Below are 21,231 nucleotides of genomic sequence, written 5' to 3' on the forward strand. Positions count from 1 at the left end.
ACTAGTGCCGCGGTACATTGTGGGTGTTCACGGAGAAGTAAAATGGCGGACTTGGCGAACGAAGGTAGGCGATCGTGTGAATCCGCACAATGAGTGAAATAAAGCAAACAGACCGCCACCATGAGCCGTACACCCCATAATAGTGTCGGTTAGAGTGCCGCGCGCGTTTGTGACGCGACCCCCGCGCTTCCGCGGCTCTGAGGACGTGTGTGTGTGAATGTTTAGCTCAAGTTAGCCGATGAGTGTGTTAGCTTCGCGGGCTAAGCAGCGCACTGACAGACCGTGTGTGTGTGTGTGTGTGTGTGTGTGTGTGTGTGTGCGTGTGTGTGTATATATGTATGTATATGAGTGTGTGTGTGTATGTATGTGTGTGTATATGAATGTGTCAATTAGAGTGTGTTATGAAGCTAACGGACTAACTCCTGGCCTCTTGGTGTGTTTCTCTTTTTGAATTTTTTAGGCGGGTGGAAACGCTAACTGTAAAATAACGGTTAATTTAATGCGTGATGGCAATGAATTCAAGAATGACGCTTTTCTGTCTTTAAAATATGTATCTATAGCGTACAGTTAAACATTTAGATATGACGCATAAATGTATTCGATGTATTCTGATGGCATCTTTATGTATTAACACTAGTAGGATGTGTTTTTTTTTTATTGTAATCGTGGTTTATGAGCTTAGATGACTATCTCTAGCCTGTCAGGATCAGTGATGTGTGAGCCGTTTTTAATGATTATTCATCCTTCTTTATTGAGGCAGTCCAGTGTTTAAAATTAAACAAATACTGAAACGAAAGCAAATGGTGGGTGGGGTAATGCAGCGAGTTGCTCAACTAGTGGTTGGTTTTGATGTGATGTGGACGCGTTGTCATCTATTGACGTTATTCTGATTTTTGCGTCGATTAATAGTCGGGAATCAGGATCTGGAGCAGGTGGCGGTGGTTCGGTCTCGGAGAAGCCGCTTGTTGGTGATGCTCACGCGGCTCGTGGTGTTACCGGGCTCCGCTGCCTGAGCTAATGGAGGCCCGCGCACTCACCCTCCTCCTGCTCCGGGGTGAAATGCAACCCCATGCACACATTATTTTTTTTCCCTTTAGGGGGAAATGTCCTTCAGGGGAGCAGCCTTGAGTGGTGAGATCACCCTTCGGTGGAAGCCTCAACCCTTGACCTAATTACAGTGATGTGCAGGTTTACATGAGCCACCCAGATGACTTGTTTTGGGGAAAGCAGTTGTTTACATGTGCACGTGTGCTGTTGCACTCTTTACTGGTTAGCAAATCATCTTCAACAGGCCTTGCAATCACTCTTCCTCATGAGTGATTGTTGCTGTACAGTTTTGTTGCTGTCAATGTCCTGCAGCTAAAAATACTAGACGTGTCAGCCTGGTCACGTGACTTTGTTTATTTACGAAGCATGACGGTCATTTCAAAGCCTTTTAATTGAGCCAGGAGTGTCTAGGGTTGTGTTGTTTTGCTTGTCTTTGTCTTCCGGTGACTGGTTACTAACCCCAGTTGATCAGATTACCAGAGGCTTGTGATGGCAAGAAATGATATTAGACAATGATACTATTCAGAAAATATATTAAAAGACATTAAAAAAAGAAAAGTATGTCTTGAAAGAATTGTTGCATTTTTATCACTGATTAAACTGAAAGATGCTTTTTTTTCAGTACTATTGTTGTTTCTAGTATGTTGTTATATAATCGTTTCTTAAGAATATGTTATAATTATTGTAAATGATTTATTAAAATTGTATTGTTAATGTTGCCACAAATATAACAATTGTTGCTGATATGGTGTTAAAATATAAAAGTAATAAATAAATAAACATACTTCAGGTTGTGGTTTATAACACTCGTGGTCAGTTGGGCTTTTTAATGCAATAGAAAACATTACAATTTTTACTTTACTTTTGGCATAATGCATTTATTTACATCTAAATATTGGTTTCATTTCGGTAACCGATATGGTTTACCTTTCGTCATGATTAGAATTATTTAATATAGCATTTGTGAAAATGCCACCAGTATAAAAATGTACTTAATCTTATTATTTTATTGTACTATTTTGGATAAAGAGTTTAGATTAAGAGTCGAGAGTTGAAACATCTTTTGTCAATTTATTTTTGTTATTATTTTTAATAATAGGCTTAGTCTACTGGAGGCCGTGTGTTAGTTATTTTATAATTGTTTGCAAGCATTTTTATGCATGACGCAAATGCCTTTTCAGAGTTTTAATTAAAACAGATTGAGTATATTTTCTTCAATATTGCATGTTTAATTCAATATTTTGCTTGCCATTTATTAGTAATTATGAGTGAAAATTTAATATTTTCAGTGCATGGTAAAATGTGTTTTATTATCTGTCTACAGACAAAGCTGTCAGATGATTTTTTTTACTTTAAGACAATGTGAAATAAAAACTGACAGAGTAGGCATGGTTAACTCTGATCTGTGGCTGTTTAGTTAAACTAAGATGTTACATTGGATGTTGGGTGCTTTTGGGAAGTTTGCGTCCGTCCCTATCCTCAAATAAACCATTTTAGGCAATGACCTATTTTGTGAATGATTATCTTGTGACTTTGGATGTTTGTGTGTGATGTAGGGAAAACTTGGATTGATCAGAACTATAACATTGGTACACTGCAGCAGAGCAGTTTTCTTGTTTGTCTAAATGAAAATTTGAGTTGAAACATCAGCTTAAGCAGGATTGTGGAAAGGCATACGTGTTTTATATCTATCTGAGCTATGTTTCCTACCAATTCTCTTTCTGTTTTTCTTTTTAACAGAGAAGCCTGCCATAGCTCCTCCAGTGTTTGTGTTTCAGAAGGACAAAGCACAGAAGGTTTGTTGATATGATGTTTTACTTCTGTTTTTAATTTCATCATAAAAAACTTAGCATGCACATTTCCTTATTTGACAACAATAGCAGCAGCAAGACCAATAAAATTAACAATAGGCAAAGAGAGCGAGAGTAAGAATTAAGGTTCAGTTCACCCCAAAATAAAATTGGTCTTTATTTACTTAGCCTCAAGTTGTTATAAACCTATTTCAGTTTCTTTCTCCTGCTGAACAGAATAGAATATATTTTGAAGAATGTTAGTAACCAAACAGTTGACGGTAGATATTGACTTGCATTGTATTTTTTTTTTTCCATACTATGAAAGTCAGTGGCTACCGTCATTACTCAAAAAACATTGTGAAATTTCTGCTCCGCTAGATTCACCAAACAGCATTTCAAATTTTAAACACACGTGTCCACCATGTTCTCAGCCAACAGGAAGTCCTACTAAAAAAACTCAAGCCTTTTGTTGCGATTGCGTTTCTATTTGGTGGCTTAGAAATGCCATGCTGCAGCTTTATGTGTTGTTTTTAGCAGCTTTGGCATTGTGAATTATGTAGTTGCCAACTAAATAAACCCCCTTTTCATAATAGCTGGAGGATGTTATGATGGAAGACCGTAGTGGAAAATATTAAACTTATCTTTAGAATTTTATAACAATAACAAAAAATACATTTTTCAATAAACGCTCCTGTGAGGCATGAAATTATCACCTGGTACCTGACAAATTTCAGCATTGGCAAGTAATTTCACCAACTCAGCTGGCCAATTTGTCTGGTAGCGAGATGAATTTCAGCTGCTGACTGACTAATACTGATATAAATCACCCTCAGAATCTGATTTCCCCGAAGCAGTTTAAGCGAATTAAACAGCGTTTCGATTTTGGCTTTAGTGAGAAATTATTTGAAAACGGGGCTGTTTAAGATGTTGTTTTCCCCTTGTACAATGTGTTTCTCTGTAATGTAGTCCAGCTCTGCATGACCAAATGAATTTTTTTTTGTCTGTTCCAGAGATCCGCAGATGGGTCGAGTGCAGAGGATGGAGACGGTGAGTTTGAAAAGGTTTTGTTACCAGTAATGCACCAAAGTTGAAATTATTTGCTGCTAAAAATTCGGGATGTATTGGGCTGAAAACTGAATATGCAAATCTTGAATTCGCACTTATGCTGTGTAATAGTATGCTTCAGTTAAATGCTCCTTTGATACCTAGTTTGGATCCCAAAAACAACACGAGAAAAAAAAACTCAGACTGATTTGTGTATGACAAAAGCACATTGTTCCTTACAATATATTACATTAGATGTTACTCTCACTGTCTTAACAATGCATGGGACAGACAAATGGATGTGTGCATTTTTTATCAATCAGTTTCCCAGAGGGGTGTCTAGGAAAATGCTAATATGTGTGTTGTAAGATTCATTTACATTGAATTATAATTGTTTGCATATTGACTGCAGCATTCTTGCCATGGACTTGCATTAAAGTCACATGCAGTCTGCCTTTGCTCCAATTGGTTTTACTCAATTGCTTTTGCTTTTAAAATTTTGGTAAAAATGATGATGCATTGAAATACGTTTTTGAGGTTTTATTTTGGGGTTTAATGCACCATTATTTAATTCCTGAAAATATCATAATGCAATATTTGTTATTCTGAAAACAAAACATTTAACAGCTGAAAACAGAAATATTGACATATAGCAAAAGCAGCATGTACATGCAATGATGCAATGATGATGTTTTTCTGGAAAGGAACTTGTATATTGATAAGTGATGAGATGCAGACAGTGAGATACTAACACAGCGTTTGATGAAAAATATTGTAGGACACAGATGTGCCTGTATCATCCAGATATCAGTTATTTGGAGGTCATTGGTTATTGTTAAAGGCACATCAGCTGAAGGTAGAACCCATTGTAGTTAACATTATCAGAATGCTTAATGATTGCAAAAGGATCATTTAAATAGAGAACATTCAGTTCTCCAGAATTTAAGTGCTTCACTAGTTGTAGTTTCTGAACGGTCTATTGATTTAATTGTGTTCTCCAGATTCAGATCGAGATGAGTACTGTCCTCCAGTAAAGAGAGAGAGGACCTCATCTCTGACCCAGTTCCCCCCATCACATTCAGGTGAGTCTATAGCCAGTTCTAAGTATTACTTTGTTGATTTTTACTGAAAGTGTTACACTCCCATCTGACCCTCTCTTCCTTTCATGCTTTCTTTGTCTCCTGCTACAGTTCCCAAGAATAATATCTTCATGCCCTCAAGTTTATGCCAATCTCCAACTGGTAATTCAGACTCGGAGCCAGGTAAGAACCAACCTTCTTTTCAGTGCTTTGGAAAAATAGTTTAATATGCAACTGTGGAGGAGGGTTTTGGACCAATGAGATTTCACAGTGAGTGAATACAAATAGAAACCAAAACTGGCAGAAAAATGTCTTCTTTTGGGTTCATGACTCTTCAGCTTTTTTGTTTGGATTGGGAAAACATTTTTTTTACTCAAGTTTCAGAGTAATCGACTGTTCAAATTCATAATTCTTTAAATCTGTCATAGGCGCACCTTTATTTAAACATTATCTGTGATCAGAGGACTTCTCTGGTAGTTTTAAAAACAGTTTGCAATGATATTGATCAAAATCTAAAAATACTTTTTTTGCTTATTTTGGCTGTCACTAGATGCTTCATCACGCCAGTCTCCATCAGGACATCTGTTACTCAGTGTAATTTACAGGGTTCTGTGGCCGTCCACAGCTTTTGTCATATTTGACAGTCTTAGGCTTTGTTTACGATGCACACATACAATTTGGTTTTCAGATATGAGCTCCAGGAGTGACTGTCTGCATTATTTTTCACATGCTGGTGTGGTTTGGAGCGGGTTTGTAAACAAACAAAAAATGCGTTTTTGGGATGCATTATAACGAAAGTACAATGACATTTTGTAATGTTATCTCAAGATATTTTTTATGTATGCATGTGTGTACACACACACACACACACACACACACACATATATATATATATATATATATATATATATATATTCATAAATAGTTTATGTATTGTCTACTGTATAAATTAAATGTATTATAAAATGTTCATTGTTAAAAATTATTTTAATGTAATTTATAAAGTCACATCAGTGTATGAATTACATTTTATTAATACATTCAGAAATGTAAATTACCAGTAAATAACATAAAACATTTACATACATTTTAATCTTATATAATACACACACATACATACACACACAGTTATGGTGAAAATTTTACATACACTTTGCAGTATCTGTTAATTAAATTGGTTAATCAAAAAACACTTTGCAGTGTCTGTTAATCATTTTACCAAAATACGATCATAGAAAATGCATGTTAATTTTTATTTAGTACTGACCTGAATAAGATATTTCACATAAGACACATTTACATGTAGGTCACAAGAAAAAATAAGTTGAATTTATAAAAATGACCCCGCTCAAAAGTTAACATATGCTTGATTCTTAATACTGTGTTGTTACCTGGATGATCCACAGTGTTTTTTTTTTTTTTTTGGTAAAATCCTCCAGGGCCCACAAATTCTGGTTATCCAGTATATTTCGCGTATTTAAATCCTATCCAACATTGGAATAAATATTCCAAAATAAGGGTAAATTGAACTTATTTTGACTTCTGGGAAACATGCAAGTATCTTCTGTAGTTTCTGAAGGGCAGTGCTACATTAAAAAGACATGATATTTAGGCAAAAATGTACAATCTTCATTCTGTTCAAAACTCATTTAAAACACATTTGCTAAGTGCTTTCAGATCTTTTATCCTCTAGACAAGGTGTTACACAGAGTAATGTAAATGGCAGATGTTGTGCATGCATCTGAAGGCAGCTTTCTATTTTGGACTCTCTTGGAAAGAGGCAAGCACACTAAACCCAAATGTGTATCGGCTGCTGTCAGGAATGTGCTTAAAGAAGTCCAGAGGCCTGTGGGGGGGACTAAGGTCTAACAGGAAGTGGTCAGATCCGTTTTGATGCTGTAGATATGAGGCACAGCGATGAGGGCCCAACAGACATGTGTATACTGTGTGGTATGTAGCTCATACTGCCTACTGTTTTTGAAAAACATGAAGCTATATGCATATAAAAAAACTCTACTGTACCGTTTAGTTTTTTTCCTTCATTTCTGACGGAAAAGCACAAGACTTTCTTTGCATAGTAGTGGAGAAAAAGCTTGTGTCTTATTCATGACTTATCTGTTTGAGGTAGTGTTGTGTCCTCATATGGATGAACTTTGAGTGTTTGTTTATCTGAGAGCTCTTGGTTTATCATCTTAAATGTTTACGCTTCTGTTTGTGTGTTTCAGAAGAGAAGCCCGTCGGGTTCAGGTTGAAACCTCCCACACTCATTCATGGCCAGGCCCCAAGCGCAGGTAAGATTAACTCATTCCTGCTTTTACTACATTTCTACATCTAATCACACGTGCAAATCATGAATTTGCTCTTTAGAGCAGGAAAGATTAGGGAATTTACTCACAATGGGTTGGACTGTAAAGCTCCCTCTTTCAGTACTTTTTTTTTTTTTTATATATAAAAATGTCATCTTGTGCTTTTGAAAGCTCCCTAAATAGCCGAATTGCTTAAATGTTCAGCTATTCAACTAGATCTTGCTTAGAACATTATTTTGAATTTATGGGCTATTTTATATTATTATTATTATTATTATTATTTATAATGTTAGTAATAAGTTTTTTTAATCTATTTAATTTTAGCTTAATTTCAATTAATAAAAGAAATTACGATAAGTTTTAAATTATAATTCAATTTTAATAAGTTTTAGTCAACTACAGCGACACTGGCTTAGAAAGCTTTTCCATATATTAAAACATCCCATTGCATGAGAATTGCAATTAAAGCTTTTTATTTGATCATCAAACATTGGTGTGTGCTTTTTTGCTTAGGGATGCACCGTTAAAAAAATTTCATAACCGATCCGATAACAAAAATCAGATGTGGATCCGACACAGCACAGGTTTATTTATATAGTGAAGGACTAAAATCTGGTAAAATGTTACACATTGCTCTTTATATTGTTGAAAAACAAGTAAATATATTTAGACAAATATATACTGTAAAATTAAGACTTTTTTTTCGTTTGTTTAATTTATAGCACAGTAATGAGGCAGCCACATATGATAGATATGACAGAACAAGAAAGGCTATTTCTAATCTTTTAATTGCGCAAAAGTATTATAATATAAAAGGCTCCAGTATGGAGCAGCACAAAGCTCTTATGCACATCCCGTGTGCAGAATGATGCTCTTGAAGCAACACAAAGTCACAGCACGCTGTGCTCCACATAGAAAAGTTCAAAGCACAAAGGGAAGAGATATTGATGCGTAGTGTATTATATCAGTACAGACCAAAAGTTTGGAAACATTACTATTTTTAATGTTTTTGAAAGAAGTTTCTTCTGCTCATCAAGCCTGCATTTATTTGATCAAAAATACAGAAAAAAACAGTAATATTGTGAAGTATTATTACAACTTAAAATAATAGTTTTCTATTTGAATATACTTTAAAAAAATAATTTATTCCTGTGATGCAAAGCTGAATTTTCAGCATCACTACTCCAGCCTTCAGTGTCACATGTAACATCCAGTCTATCACATGATCATTTAGAAATCATTCTAATATTCTGATTTATTATGAGTGTTGGAAACAGTTCTGCTGTCTAATATATTTGATCAATAAAAGGTTAAAAACTGCATTTATAAAAAAAAAAAAAATCTAATATATTTTCTTTATTATCGCTTTTTATCAATTTAACAAATCCTTGCTGAATAAAAGTATTGATTTTATTTAAAAAGAAAAAAAAAAATGACTGACCCCAAATTACTGACCAGTAGTGTATATTGTTATTACAAAATATTTATATTTTAAAAACATAGCTTCTTTTTTTATTTTTTTTATTCATCAAAGTATCCTAAAAAAGTAACACATGTTCTGAAAAAATATTAAGCAGCAGAACTGTTTCCAACTTTGATAATGAATCATCATATTAGAACGATTTCTAAAGGATCATGTGATAATGATCCTAAAAATTCAGCTTTGCATCACAGAAATAAATGATAATTTAAAGTATAATACATTTAAAAACTATTTTAAATTGTAATAATATATCACTATTAAAAAAATTTTCTGTATTTTTGATCAAATAAATGCAGGCTTGATGAGCAGAAGAAACTTCTTTCAAAAACATTAAAAATAGTAATGTTTCCAAACTTTTGGTCTGTACTGTATGTGCGATTTAGTCTTTTCTTTGAACAGTTTTACATTTCAGTTCCTAGTGCTATGATCTAATAGACAAAGTAACATGCTTTAGAAACAGCACTGAACTCCAGCCAGATAAAGTCCTCTTATGCAAAACCACTAATCTTTATCTACGGATCAAGTATAATAATAGAAACATTGTATCATTTTGGATAGAGTTGTCATAAGTGAACGCGACACACAGTTTGAATGCTGAATGAATGACAGCTGAGAACTTAATGACTTAAATATTCCTTTGTAACTCACATTAAACTATGGAACGGTTTCAGAACACTTAGAATACAGTGCATGGAAACTTTATGGTGCGTCATAATTTTTTTTGTGGGGCTTAACAGTAACATAATTCTATATGCGCAAAATCGTCTCGTCTGACTGATAACCGATCCGGTAGAAAATGGAGTATCGATACCGATACTGAGAATCAGATCGGTGCATCCCTAGTTGTGCTGCGGCATTTGGTTTCTGATTCAATCCGTTAGTAGGTTGTTTTCCAGGCGTTCCCAGTCAGAAGCCCAAAGAACAGCAGCGCAGTGTTCTGAGACCAGCCGTTTTACAGGCTCCTCCGGCCAAAACCCTCACAGAACCCGTCAAGACCAGTACGTACATCTCGCATAATGCTCCCTGCTGGCTTTCACAGCAACACAATCTGTGGAGTTCTCAGTCTGTTCTGTATAGATTCAGATTTCAGGCTCATTTTGTGCGTGGAACGATGTAATTCTCAAGTCAAAACTACCCAGGTTTCCTGAAATCTATTGTATTTTTCCCCCCAAATTTGGTTGAATGTTTTAACGGGCTACTTAATTCCTAAAAAATTATGTCTAAAATCTACAGAATACGAAAAATAAACTCAAGTGAATATTGTGAGAAATAAGTGTTTATTTCAGTTCAGTCTCATTTGTTTCTCATTATTAAGGTATATTATTTGTGTATATATATATATATATATATATATATATATATATATATATCTATATTAGTGTTGTCTAGTGGACGTTTCGGGTGACCTCTAGTAGTCATGACTCAGGGCCGTGATACCCCGAGCTGGGAACGTGTGTTGGTCGTGTGATGCTGTGAGTTTATGCCAATGTTTTCGCTCGCAGACTCCAGCTGTGGAACAAATGGAGTGGGGAAGTTTGGAGATTCATCATCAGAGAGCCGATCCGTTTTCCTGAACAACACAGAAAGTTCGGACAAATCACCGGTGAGGACATACTGCACAAACATCTGAGATGGAAACGCTTGATAGATAAACCACAGCTAATTACACATCTCGTAAATATCAGCATCACCTGTAGTCATCGCTCATGGGTGCTTAGTAATTCACAACGGATGACTAATAAATATGACTGTAGGAGATTCTGGTCTGATCTAGTTCCAGCATTAATGCAGTTTCATTCTAGAGTTAATTATCTTGGTTTTCAGCAGCAGGAATGTGGTATAATCGTGCTGAACTCTGACATTTCGAAGGCGTTTCGCTTTTAGAATTATGAAATTTATTATAAGACTTCATTGAATTAAGCTTAAATATCTAGACAAATCGTTGCAAATATAATCTTACAAAATCCTTAAATCAAGATATGTTTACTTTAGATGCAAACTGAACACATGAAGAAAAAGAAATAGAACAGATGAGTTCATGCTCGATATTTGTCTTTGTTTTAAATTAACTCCCTTTATTTTGATAAATTTCTCAGAAAAACAAGACTATTTTGTCATTTATCTTCCTAATGTATTTGGACTCTTTAGACGTTTGCACTAAAAATTAGACAAAGATACTGATGAAGAACATGACCTTTTAGCAGTGTAGTAATGAAAGACCTTTACATTTAGAGACCAGAATGATGTATTGTTTTCCATTCAGTATTTTCCTTTAATTATCTTTCAGTTTTGGTCTTAAGTCTTATTTGCCTTCATAAAACCTACAGAAACGCTCATGCTGTAAGAGTCATAAAAGCCTAATGTATCCAGCGTAATAGTCAAAATTCACAAAAGTCCTACAAGTCCACAGACTTGTTGCCGGATCTGCATTAATTGTGTTCCTTTGCAGAAGCGGGAGAAGGAAGGAGAAGAAAATGGAGGTGGACAGAAAGTGGACGGCAGTCAGAAGGAATGTGCAGTGGACTCATCGTTTGTGTTCGGGCAGAATATCAAAGAGCGAGCGAAGGTCAGCGCTGACTCACTGCTGCATTGGTTTCATTCTTTATTCTAGGAGCAAATTGGCACAATAGAAGTTCCCAAGAAGTTTTTGTGTTTATTCTTCGATTCTGTTACTGTGTTTTTTTTTGAGCAGTTGGATGAAAACAGCACATCCAGTGACTCAAAAGACTCCACACAAGATTCTCAGTCTGGCCGCACTAATTATTTTTTACAGTACATGGGCAGCGCTAGGTAACGATTCAGTAGAGCTCTGTGAATATGTTCGCTTTCTCTGGCCTGGGTAAATCTGCTTCTGTTTGCTTTTACAGCTCCAACAATGCCACCAACAGCTCGGATAAAGGCTCCAAGTTTGTTTTTGGCCAGAACATGTCTGATAGAGTTCTGGTGAGTGGATCCCATCACTAGTTTGGACAACAGACACATTTTTTGCCTGTTCAGCTTTTAAATGTAGCATTTGAAGGAACAGTTTACCCAAAAATAAAAAACATTTACTCCTCCTTTTGTTTTGCCTCAAAAAGAAGTTTAGCAGAAAGTCCAAGCTGCTCTTTTCCATACAACTAAAGTAGGAAGTGACTAAAAATTTAGTTTTTAGCATGGTTGAACTATTTCTTAATTTCGACACCAGTGAAAACCCAGTAAATGGATCATCAGAGATGTATAAAGATAGTTTTGTATGGGAATGCTTTCAGAGCCCCCCAAAAGGAGGCGAGGCGTCCGTCGAGGTCAGTAAAGACTGTTCAGCTCCAGCATCAGAGCCATCATCACAAGAGGCCACACCTGAGAAAAGTAGGTACTCAACTCTATTTTACACAGTGTGTTTATAAATAACACACAATTCAGGGTTTCCACAGGTCTTTGAAAGTCTTAATTTTAGTTAGGTGTCAAATTTAATGCCATAAAGTCTCTTAAATGGTACAAGAAAGTCTTAATTATATGAAAGTCTTAATAATACGGCTCAATGTGATGATTAAACGTTACTGGGGAAACTGCTGTGTTTCTTCCGTTCCAAAAGCGCCTCCTACTGGCAGCTATTGAGTTTGCATTTTCAATAAGCCTGTCTGCTGGTTATGTTCAGAACAATGTAAAAATCAACCCATGTTTTACACAGAGTTGTAAATGTGAACCGGTCATCAAATCTAAACAATTAAGACACTAAGATATATATTTATATTTTATTTAATCTATATAATAATTGATTGATAATAATTGTTTAAATTAATATAATTGATACTTTTGACTATTACTTAAAAATAGTTTAAAGGCTGAAATGTGAAGCTTATCATTTTATAAAGCTTTTAGTTTTCATGAAACATGGATCTGAACTGTAAGTCATGTTTTTACAGTTTAATATGTTGTCGTAGATACTGCCCAACCTCGCTCTATAGTATTAATTTTATTGGTGCAGGTCTTAAAACGGTCTTAAGTCATAAATTTTGATTTTAAAAATCCTGCAGATACCCTGCAATTATATCCATATATCTTTAAGTACAATTTATAATTTATATATCAATTTTTTGTATACTATTTATGTAATTTTATATATTTTATATTTATATACATCTTATTATATATATATATATATATATATATATATATATATATATATGTATACATATGTATGTTTATATATATATATATATATATATATATATGTATGCATGTATATATGTATATAAATGTATATGTGTTTTATATATTATGTTTGTATTCATATGCATTCTTCTGTTTATATTTATATGTATTGTTTTATATATACATATACTATTAAAAATAATTAAAAAAATTATTGAACAATTTTATTAAAAAATGTATTTAAAATCCATTTAACCCTCTCAAGGCAGGTGTTGCTGATTTGCAACAGTTTTGCAACTAAAAACCTTATTACTCCAGATACATATTTTATTTATCTGGAGTACTAAAAACTTTACTAAAGGTTACTAAAGTTACTAAGTTACTAAAACTTAATTTGAGCCTGAGAGGGTTAAGTAAATTGAAGTAAATATATATATATCATTTTTTGTTTTCTATCTCTCTCTCTTTCATATATTTCTGATCAGTTATTATTTTGACATGTGTTTCTGATTGGTTGTGATTTATGTTCCCTAGTGCAAATTTGATTTATTTTTCAGTGAGCAAAAAAAAAATTACTTGATGCTGAGAACATGTTAATACCTGATTACATGTTGTATGTTTGACATTTGTTCTTTCCAAAATCACACTTTGTTTGGCTCATTGAATATTAAATCAGTTATGTGACCGGATGCTCTGGGATTAGTCAATGCAGTCTTGCTCTAATGTTCATGAGTTAAGCCTTCACCATGATAGGCATGTCTGCAGCGTTCAGTTCATCCTGAGCTGTTGAAGTGATGTTTTTCTCTCTGTGTGTATGTCAGATCACAATGTAACAGAGTCTCTGGAAGAGTCCGCAGCCGCGTACACCAAAGCCACTGCCAAGAAGTGCATTCTGGAGAAGGTGGAGGTCCGTACAGGAGAGGAGGCGGAAAGCAACGTTTTACAGGTGAAATCAGGTTTACAAGGCATTCAGCATAGCGGTCACAACAAAAGTCTCCACAATTTAAAGAAGTTCCGGATTCAGACGGACTTAAAGGATTAGTTCATCCCCATGTCATCCAAGATGTTAGTGTCTGTCTCTTCAGTTGCAAAGAAATTTTTTTGAGGAAAACAGGATTTTTCTACACTTCACTGGGGACCAATGGGTTGAAGGTCCAAATTGCAGTTTCAGTGCAGCTTCAAAGGGCACTAGCATATTTAATAATATACTTTTTAACCAGATATGCTCATGTTGCATTAGCTCTACTAGTCTACAGATGAGTTTCATAGAGCTTGAGTTGAATTGACCCAAAACATTCTTTTAATCTGCGCAGGCCTGTTTTTTTTCCTCAATTAAACTTTGATGTCCTGATAATGATTTGATTGTGTCCGTCTTTCCACAGATGCAGTGCAAGTTGTTTGTGTTCGATAAGCCAGTTCAGTCGTGGGTGGAACGAGGCCGCGGTCTGCTCAGACTTAACGACATGGCGTCCACTGATGATGGCTCGCTCCAGTCGAGATTAGGTAGGAGCAGCATCGATTAGGGCTGCACGATGTGTCGTTTAAGCATCGATATCGTGATGTATGAATCCACGATAGTCACATCGCAGGATGTGCGATGTAGGCTGTCGTAGTTGATCCGTTATTCATTAACTCTACGGGCCAGCTGCTCCCCGGCCCTTGACGAATGTGATTCGCGGAGAGCGCGAGAGAGAGAGAGAGTGCGAGAGGGAGAGAGAGAGAGAGAGCGCGAGAGGGAGAGAGAGAGAGAGAGCGCGAGAGGGAGAGAGAGAGAGCGCGAGAGAGCGCGAGAGGGAGAGAGAGAGAGCGCGAGAGGGAGAGAGAGAGAGCGCGAGAGGGAGAGCGCGCGAGAGAGAGAGAGCGCGCGAGAGGGAGAGAGCGAGAGCGCGCGAGAGGGAGAGAGCGAGAGCGCGCGAGAGGGAGAGAGCGAGAGCGCGCGAGAGGGAGAGAGCGAGAGCGCGCGAGAGGGAGAGAGCGAGAGCGCGCGAGAGGGAGAGAGCGAGAGCGCGCGAGAGGGAGAGAGCGAGAGCGCGCGAGAGGGAGAGAGCGAGAGCGCGCGAGAGGGAGAGAGCGCGCGCGCGCGAGAGGGAGAGAGCGCGCGCGCGCGAGAGGGAGAGAGCGCGCGCGAGGGAGAGAGCGCGCGAGAGGGAGAGAGAGCGAGCGCGCGAGAGGGAGAGAGCGAGCGCGCGAGAGAGAGAGAGCGCAAGAGAAAGTGCGTGAGAGAGAGAGCGAAACGGTCGCTCACCGTCTTCAAACAACACGAGCGCTGTCTTGCTCTCTCTTAACGACATGGTGTCCACTGATGATGGCTCGCTCCAGTCGAGATTAGGTAGGAGCAGTGTCGATTAGGGCTGCACGATGTGTCGTTTAAGCATCGATATCGTGATGTATGAATCCACGATAGTCACATCGCAGGATGTGCGATGTAGGCTGTCGTAGTTGATCCGTTATTCATTAACTGTACGGGCCAGCTGCTCCCCGGCCCTTTACGAATGTGATTCGCGGAGTGAGCGAAAGAGAGAGAGAGAGCGCGAGAGAGGGAGAGCGCGAGAGAGAGAGAGAGAGAGCGCGCGCGCGAGAGAAAGTGCGTGAGAGAGAGAGAGAAACGGTCGCTCACCATCTTCAGACAACACGAGCGCTGTCTTGCTCTCTCTCCCTCGCGCATAATAATCAATTGACATGATGGTGTCGATGTTTAAATCATTTAAAATGAGAATGTAAATCTGCTCACCCCATTTTTGTTTGTAAGAAAAAATTAGATTAGATTTCATATGGCAATATATATCGCAGAAAAATAAAATATCGCAATGTCATTTTTTCCCCAATATCGTGCAGCCCTAGCGTCGATCCACTCGCTTTTTTTCTTTAGAGCAGCCGAAATGTCTTGATGTTCCTCATCTGTGTCCGTCTGTCTCTTAGTGATGCGCACGCAGGGCAGTCTGCGATTGATCCTCAACACCAAGCTTTGGCCGCAGATGCAGGTGGATAAAGCCAGTGAGAAAAGTGTTAGAATCACAGCCATGGACACTGAGGACCAGGGCGTCAAGGTCTTCCTCATATCGGTATGTTTGTATGCATGTATGTATTTATGTGTGTGTGTGTATGTTTAAAATGTATTTGTATTATATTTAAGTAACGGATATATAAAATGTGTTTATTTTAGATAAAATTTATAATTTTAAATGTATGTTTTAAATATTATCTAATTTTATATATATATATATATATCCATCCATCCATCCATCTTCTTCCGCTTATCCGGGGCCGGGTCGCGGGGGCAGCAGTCTAAGCAGAGAACCCCAGACTTCCCTGTCCCTATATATATTCATTTTTAAATTAAATTTATATTTTCATTTAAAATGCATTTCTTAAATATATTTGTTTTAATTATATATTTTTAATTTTATACACATGATTGAATATTTATTTATATTATATTTGTTATATAATTAAACTTTTTTTAATGTTTACATTTATTTTAATTTTTTTTAAAATATTTTAAATATACTTTATTTTAATAAATTTGCTTATTTTATTATGTATGTATTTTCGATTTTTTTAAATTATAATATATTAATATTATAATATATAAAATATATATATAATGTGTGTGTTCTTTTTAAATTGTAATTATTTGTATTTATTTATTTGGAGTTAGGGTTATGTCTAATAAATAAAGACCCATTGTTTACAGGTCTTAAAGTGATAAATTAGTGAAATGTTATAGATGTGTAGAAAAATATTAATTGTCTGGTTATTCTTAATTTTAAAATATTGAATCATATATGTGTTAGTTTTTCTTACCCATTCATCAGTGATCATGTCATGTATGTTAGTTTTGGGATCCCTGTATCATGGTGTAAGTTGTGTGTTCTCAGGCGAGCTCTAAAGATGCGGGTCAGCTGGCCGCAGCGTTGCATCACCGGATTCTGGCTCTGCGGAGTCGTGCGGAGCAGGAGACTGAGAGCACACCTGCCCCAGCCGAACCAGAGATCCCACAGTCAAACGAGGACGACAGCGACGATGACGAACCTGCTAACAACAGCAGCGGCACGGGGAACTCCACCGCCAGTGGTACGGACTCTTTACTTTACATGGGCTTGACCCGAACATACAACACATCAGACACTTAGTTTATTGTTTTAGATGCACTAAACTAGAGATGATCCAATAGTGATAAATATTTCTTTTGATAAGGATAGTAACCAATAAATGGCTGAAATTAAATATATATAAATTTTGTATATGTTCATTTTATTGTAAATTCACTATAGTTTACTAAACTTTGCTGCTTGATTGTTTATATCAATGCAAGATGTAAACTATATTATCGTCCAGCTCTGATCTGCTAAATGCATCTATAAGGCATGAAGATATTAACATATTCTAAACATCAACATCATGATTTTCTGTTTCAGCTAGATGCCAAGGCAACATTCCTTGTTTTCTTGATGTTCTAAACTTGATGTACTGAAATGTTCCTGTTTGACACTGTAAAGCTGTTTTGACACAATCTGTATTGTATAAAGTGCTATATAAAAAAATAAAAGTGAAATAACTGAAATTTATAAAAAAAAATTAAGAAAAAAAATGTATGCACATGACTAACACAAAAATGTACTGCATGAAAAATTACAATGTAAACGGAAACTAATTCAAAGTAATTCACTATAATAACACCCCAATGATACAATACAATGATACAATAACCCTGCTAAAAACTCAAATCAGTAGAATTTGAAGATATTCAATATTACAGTGATGCATTGTGAAATACTGACAGCTATTCATTGTAAAATCTGATTTGTCATTACAATAGTTTCATTTTTCATCATTAGTAAAATACAATTGTCAACTTGAAATAACAATGAACAATATATGCACCATTAATCTTAAAGGCAGGGTCGGTGATTTGGTCCCAAAACATTTTTTGTAATGCCTAATTCAAAGTCTGTTCACATTCCAATAGCAATCACTAAGTTAAGTGCTCTAAATGTATTTATATCGTCTTTGGAAGGCATAGGATCATAAAATGTTTTGTCCAATCAGAGGATTACGATCCTGTCTGTCTGATGATGTGTCATCAGGGCGAGAAAGGAAGGTGTTGTTGTACCACCTTGTGTTTAGGAGGAGGCGTGGCTTTGGAGAGTGATGATGCAGAGAGGGTGGGATCTTATGCTTTCAAAGTCTCCGAAAAATCACCTACCCTACTTTTAATGCTGTTTTCACCATTTTCTAATACAATTAAAAATTGTAACATGCACTGTGAGTTAATGAACAAATGGACTTCGATTAATCATATCTGCATAAAAAATTAAATGTATAACTTATTGTTAGATCATTTAAAAAGTAAGAGCCATTTTTACCACAATTTATGAGTTGTGTTAGTATTAATGAATGTATATAGATTGTTCCAGTGATGTTAAATATTTTTGACTTGAATAAAACCAGTTACTTTAGAATCATATATCTTTTTTTTCTGTGTAACATTATCAAATGAGATCTGTAAATTTGATTATTAATATCCTAAATGTTGAGTAATTAGAACATAACTAATGTAGACTGCTAACTGAGAAGTGAACAATATACCATGCATTTCATGCTGTGATTGCATTGATCGTCTGCTGTTTTAGAGCATATTTTCTGAGTTAATGTTGACTTGTTTTCGTGCAGGTAACTGTGAGAACAGCGAGACCCCAGCTGCCGAGAGCACATAGCATCCTGACCATCTGCCCGACCCACAGCCGCCCTCCGGGGTTTCAGCGCAGGCATCTCTGTGGACAGCCCCTTCGGACCGCAGCCGTGGACCCCTGGAGTGGAGTCTCTCTCACCCAAACTTCTGTTCTTCATTTCCCCCACCAACATTTATTGTAAATTTGGAGTTGTATTTTTTTTTTTTTTTTTATCATTTCATTTGTTTTTAGTTGTTGTTTTTTTCCTCTTGGACTGCAAATAAACAAATTAAAAAGACAACAAATAAGGAAAAGAAGAAAAAAAAACAGAAAAAAAAACACTTTTCCATGTATGGCTTTGGACTTGGTCACTCATCATATTGATGAGCGTGAGGGTGTTTCTCTCTCTGTTTAAGACGTGGCTCTTCAAGACTGCAGTTTCTACCGTGGGACCGTTTTTTACTCATTCTCTGTGTCTCTATCGCTCTCTCTTCTCATTGGCTCTCGGCTTAGTTAACTCGCCACATCATCGCGCTTATCGGCCAATTGGCTGGCCGAAAGCTCCGCGGTCACCTGACCTCTGCTGTGTTCTGTGTAGTTGTACCATGATTCCCAGCTGATTTCTGCCAGATTCACCAAGCATCTCCTGGACAAGCTGACACTCTTACTAGTCTGTTAAGATGGTAGTTAGATTTCTCATTGGTGTTAACAAATAAAGGACTCAACTGGCACACGGACTCGTGTTGTAGTGAATCGGTTTCTACATCCGCCCCCTGTAAAAGAAAAAAATATCTTCACCCCAACGTCTCTTGAAACATCAAATTGAGTTGTGTAGCTTCGTTTAGGGGCAAATAATGTTTCTTTTTTTTTTTATGTAAAATGTAACATTTAAAGCAGCATCGGTATTTGTTTTTATTTTCCATATTCTGAGGGGTTTGTATTGTGTTGGCCTTTTTTTTTTTAAATGTTGATTTACTATATTAACTTTTTATCCATTTTCTTGTTATTTGGAGACGATTTGTCAGAAATGAAGATTTTCTTCTTGTGTTGGAAGTTTGAGTGCATTTAGACAGAAAAAAAGGACAAAAAAAACTAACTTGTACCCTTGAATGTTCTGTAAATTTCTATGTGTATATTATCACTTACTAGCACACCATGTCTCTGAACTCCTTTACAAAATAAATAGTAATATCAAAGTAAAAAAAAAAAAAAAGTTGAAACATTTGAAATAAAATTTTGTCTTATGTCAAAACGTGGGACTCTACTTCAGTTTCTCATAAGGAATAATTGATTTATTTTCTTAAAGAAGTGATGAACAATTATAGCACGATGTGTTATTTGTGGATTAATTTTATATAAATGTTTATATGCAAACAATCCTTTTCAAAAGTTTGGGGTCATTATGATATTTTTATAAAGTGTCTCTTCTGCTCATCAAAGCTGCATTTATTTGATCAAAAATACAGTAAAAACAGTAATGTGGAATATTATTTAAAATAGCTGTTTTTGTGAATATTTTGCCAAATATAATTTATTTCTGTGATGCGCAGCTGTATTTTCAGCATCATTACTCCAGTCTTCAGTGTCACATGATCTTCAGAAATCATTCTAATATTCTGATTTGCTGCTCAAGAAATATTTCTGATTGTTATCAATGTTGAAAACAGTTGTGCTGCTTAACATTTTTATAGAAACCGTGAAACATTTTTATTTTCATGACTCATTGATGAATGTAGTTTAAAAGATCAGCATTTATTTGAAACGGGAATCTTCTGTGCATATTATAAATGTAGTACATTAATAAAATTAATTTCTTTTAAAAACAAAAACTGACCCCAAAACCTTTGAATTTCAGTGCGTTTGTTTTGGTTTAAATTTTGTTCAGACAAAAATCCTTGTAGTTTTGGTTTAGTTTGTAATAACTGCAATATGTTTCTGAGATGTATGTGTGATGCAGTGAGCAATATTTAGCGACCCTTTAGAATATCCTAGCAACTTTTTTCCCAAAAAGCACCTTGCAACAAATTTAGCCATTTAAAAAAAAAATGTGGCAACTTTTAGCAACTTTTTTTAAAGTGACTCAAATGATAAAAAGGCACATATTTTCATCATAATTACACGAAAAGAGGAAAACGTTAAACAGCTAGCTGGCCAAGCAGCACATCAACCTGGAGAGAGCTGAAGAAAGATGTCTAACAGTACAAACATAAAATGTGCAATAAGTTGCTTGTTCCAATTGTTCAATGATAAATGCACATTTATGATATAACATGGTATTAGCTTGTATATATAATTGTTGTTCAGAAACTGAAAAGGTACTAGTCATTTTCTGCCAGGATGTTATCCATTAAGTTGTAACTCTGTAACTTTAAAACACAAAATGCAGTGTGAAATTTAAAAACACCTGCGAAAAATAAATATGGATTGTTCCTTCATATTAACAGTACATTGTTTCATATTTTACAGACTTTTTTGTAGCACACTAACTACCAGTACACTGCTTAAAACTAATCGTTCAGAATGTGCAGTTGATGAGAAAATACAAAGTGTACCAGTTCAATAATTAAATGTTGTAAAAAAAGAAAAATTAAAATGTTACTTGTTACTTTTACAATTTATTTATTTTTTGTTTATAATATTTTTAGTAACAAATAACATTTAAAAAATATATATTTG

The 21,231-nt window shown here is 35.7% G+C and overlaps 1 protein-coding gene across 6 annotated transcripts; it reads left to right on the plus strand.

The window, feature by feature from the left end:
• On the plus strand, positions 1-20,362 carry ranbp3b (RAN binding protein 3b). Of its 6 annotated transcripts, none has more exons than XM_059563012.1 (17): positions 1-64; positions 2,788-2,843; positions 3,851-3,887; positions 4,886-4,966; positions 5,075-5,146; positions 7,189-7,254; positions 9,637-9,750; positions 10,255-10,355; positions 11,202-11,318; positions 11,445-11,542; positions 11,620-11,695; positions 12,001-12,097; positions 13,705-13,829; positions 14,266-14,386; positions 15,803-15,945; positions 16,762-16,957; positions 18,557-20,362. In XM_059563012.1, the coding sequence occupies exons 1-17, from the start codon at positions 43-45 to the stop codon at positions 18,598-18,600; spliced, it is 1,566 nt and encodes a 521-aa protein (XP_059418995.1). In that variant the 5' UTR covers positions 1-42; the 3' UTR covers positions 18,601-20,362. The 6 variants fall into 6 exon arrangements, with proteins under 6 accessions (XP_059418995.1, XP_059418997.1, XP_059418994.1 ...); XM_059563014.1 differs by having other exon boundaries at positions 9,649-9,750; XM_059563011.1 differs by lacking the exon at positions 1-64 and adding an exon at positions 1,089-1,131.
• The last annotated feature ends 869 nt before the right edge of the window (positions 20,363-21,231 follow it).

Source organism: Carassius carassius, chromosome 12, assembly GCF_963082965.1.
Source record: "Carassius carassius chromosome 12, fCarCar2.1, whole genome shotgun sequence".
NCBI classification, from domain to species: Eukaryota; Metazoa; Chordata; class Actinopteri; order Cypriniformes; family Cyprinidae; genus Carassius; species Carassius carassius.

Coding starts and splice junctions, on each gene's coding strand:
- ranbp3b (XM_059563010.1), top strand. CDS start 1,239: ATGTGCACGTGTGCTGTTGCACTCTTTACTG. Junction 7,255..9,636: donor TGGCCAGGCCCCAAGCGCAG/GTAAGATTAACT, acceptor ATCCGTTAGTAG/GTTGTTTTCCAGGCGTTCCC. Junction 11,696..12,000: donor ACATGTCTGATAGAGTTCTG/GTGAGTGGATCC, acceptor GAATGCTTTCAG/AGCCCCCCAAAAGGAGGCGA.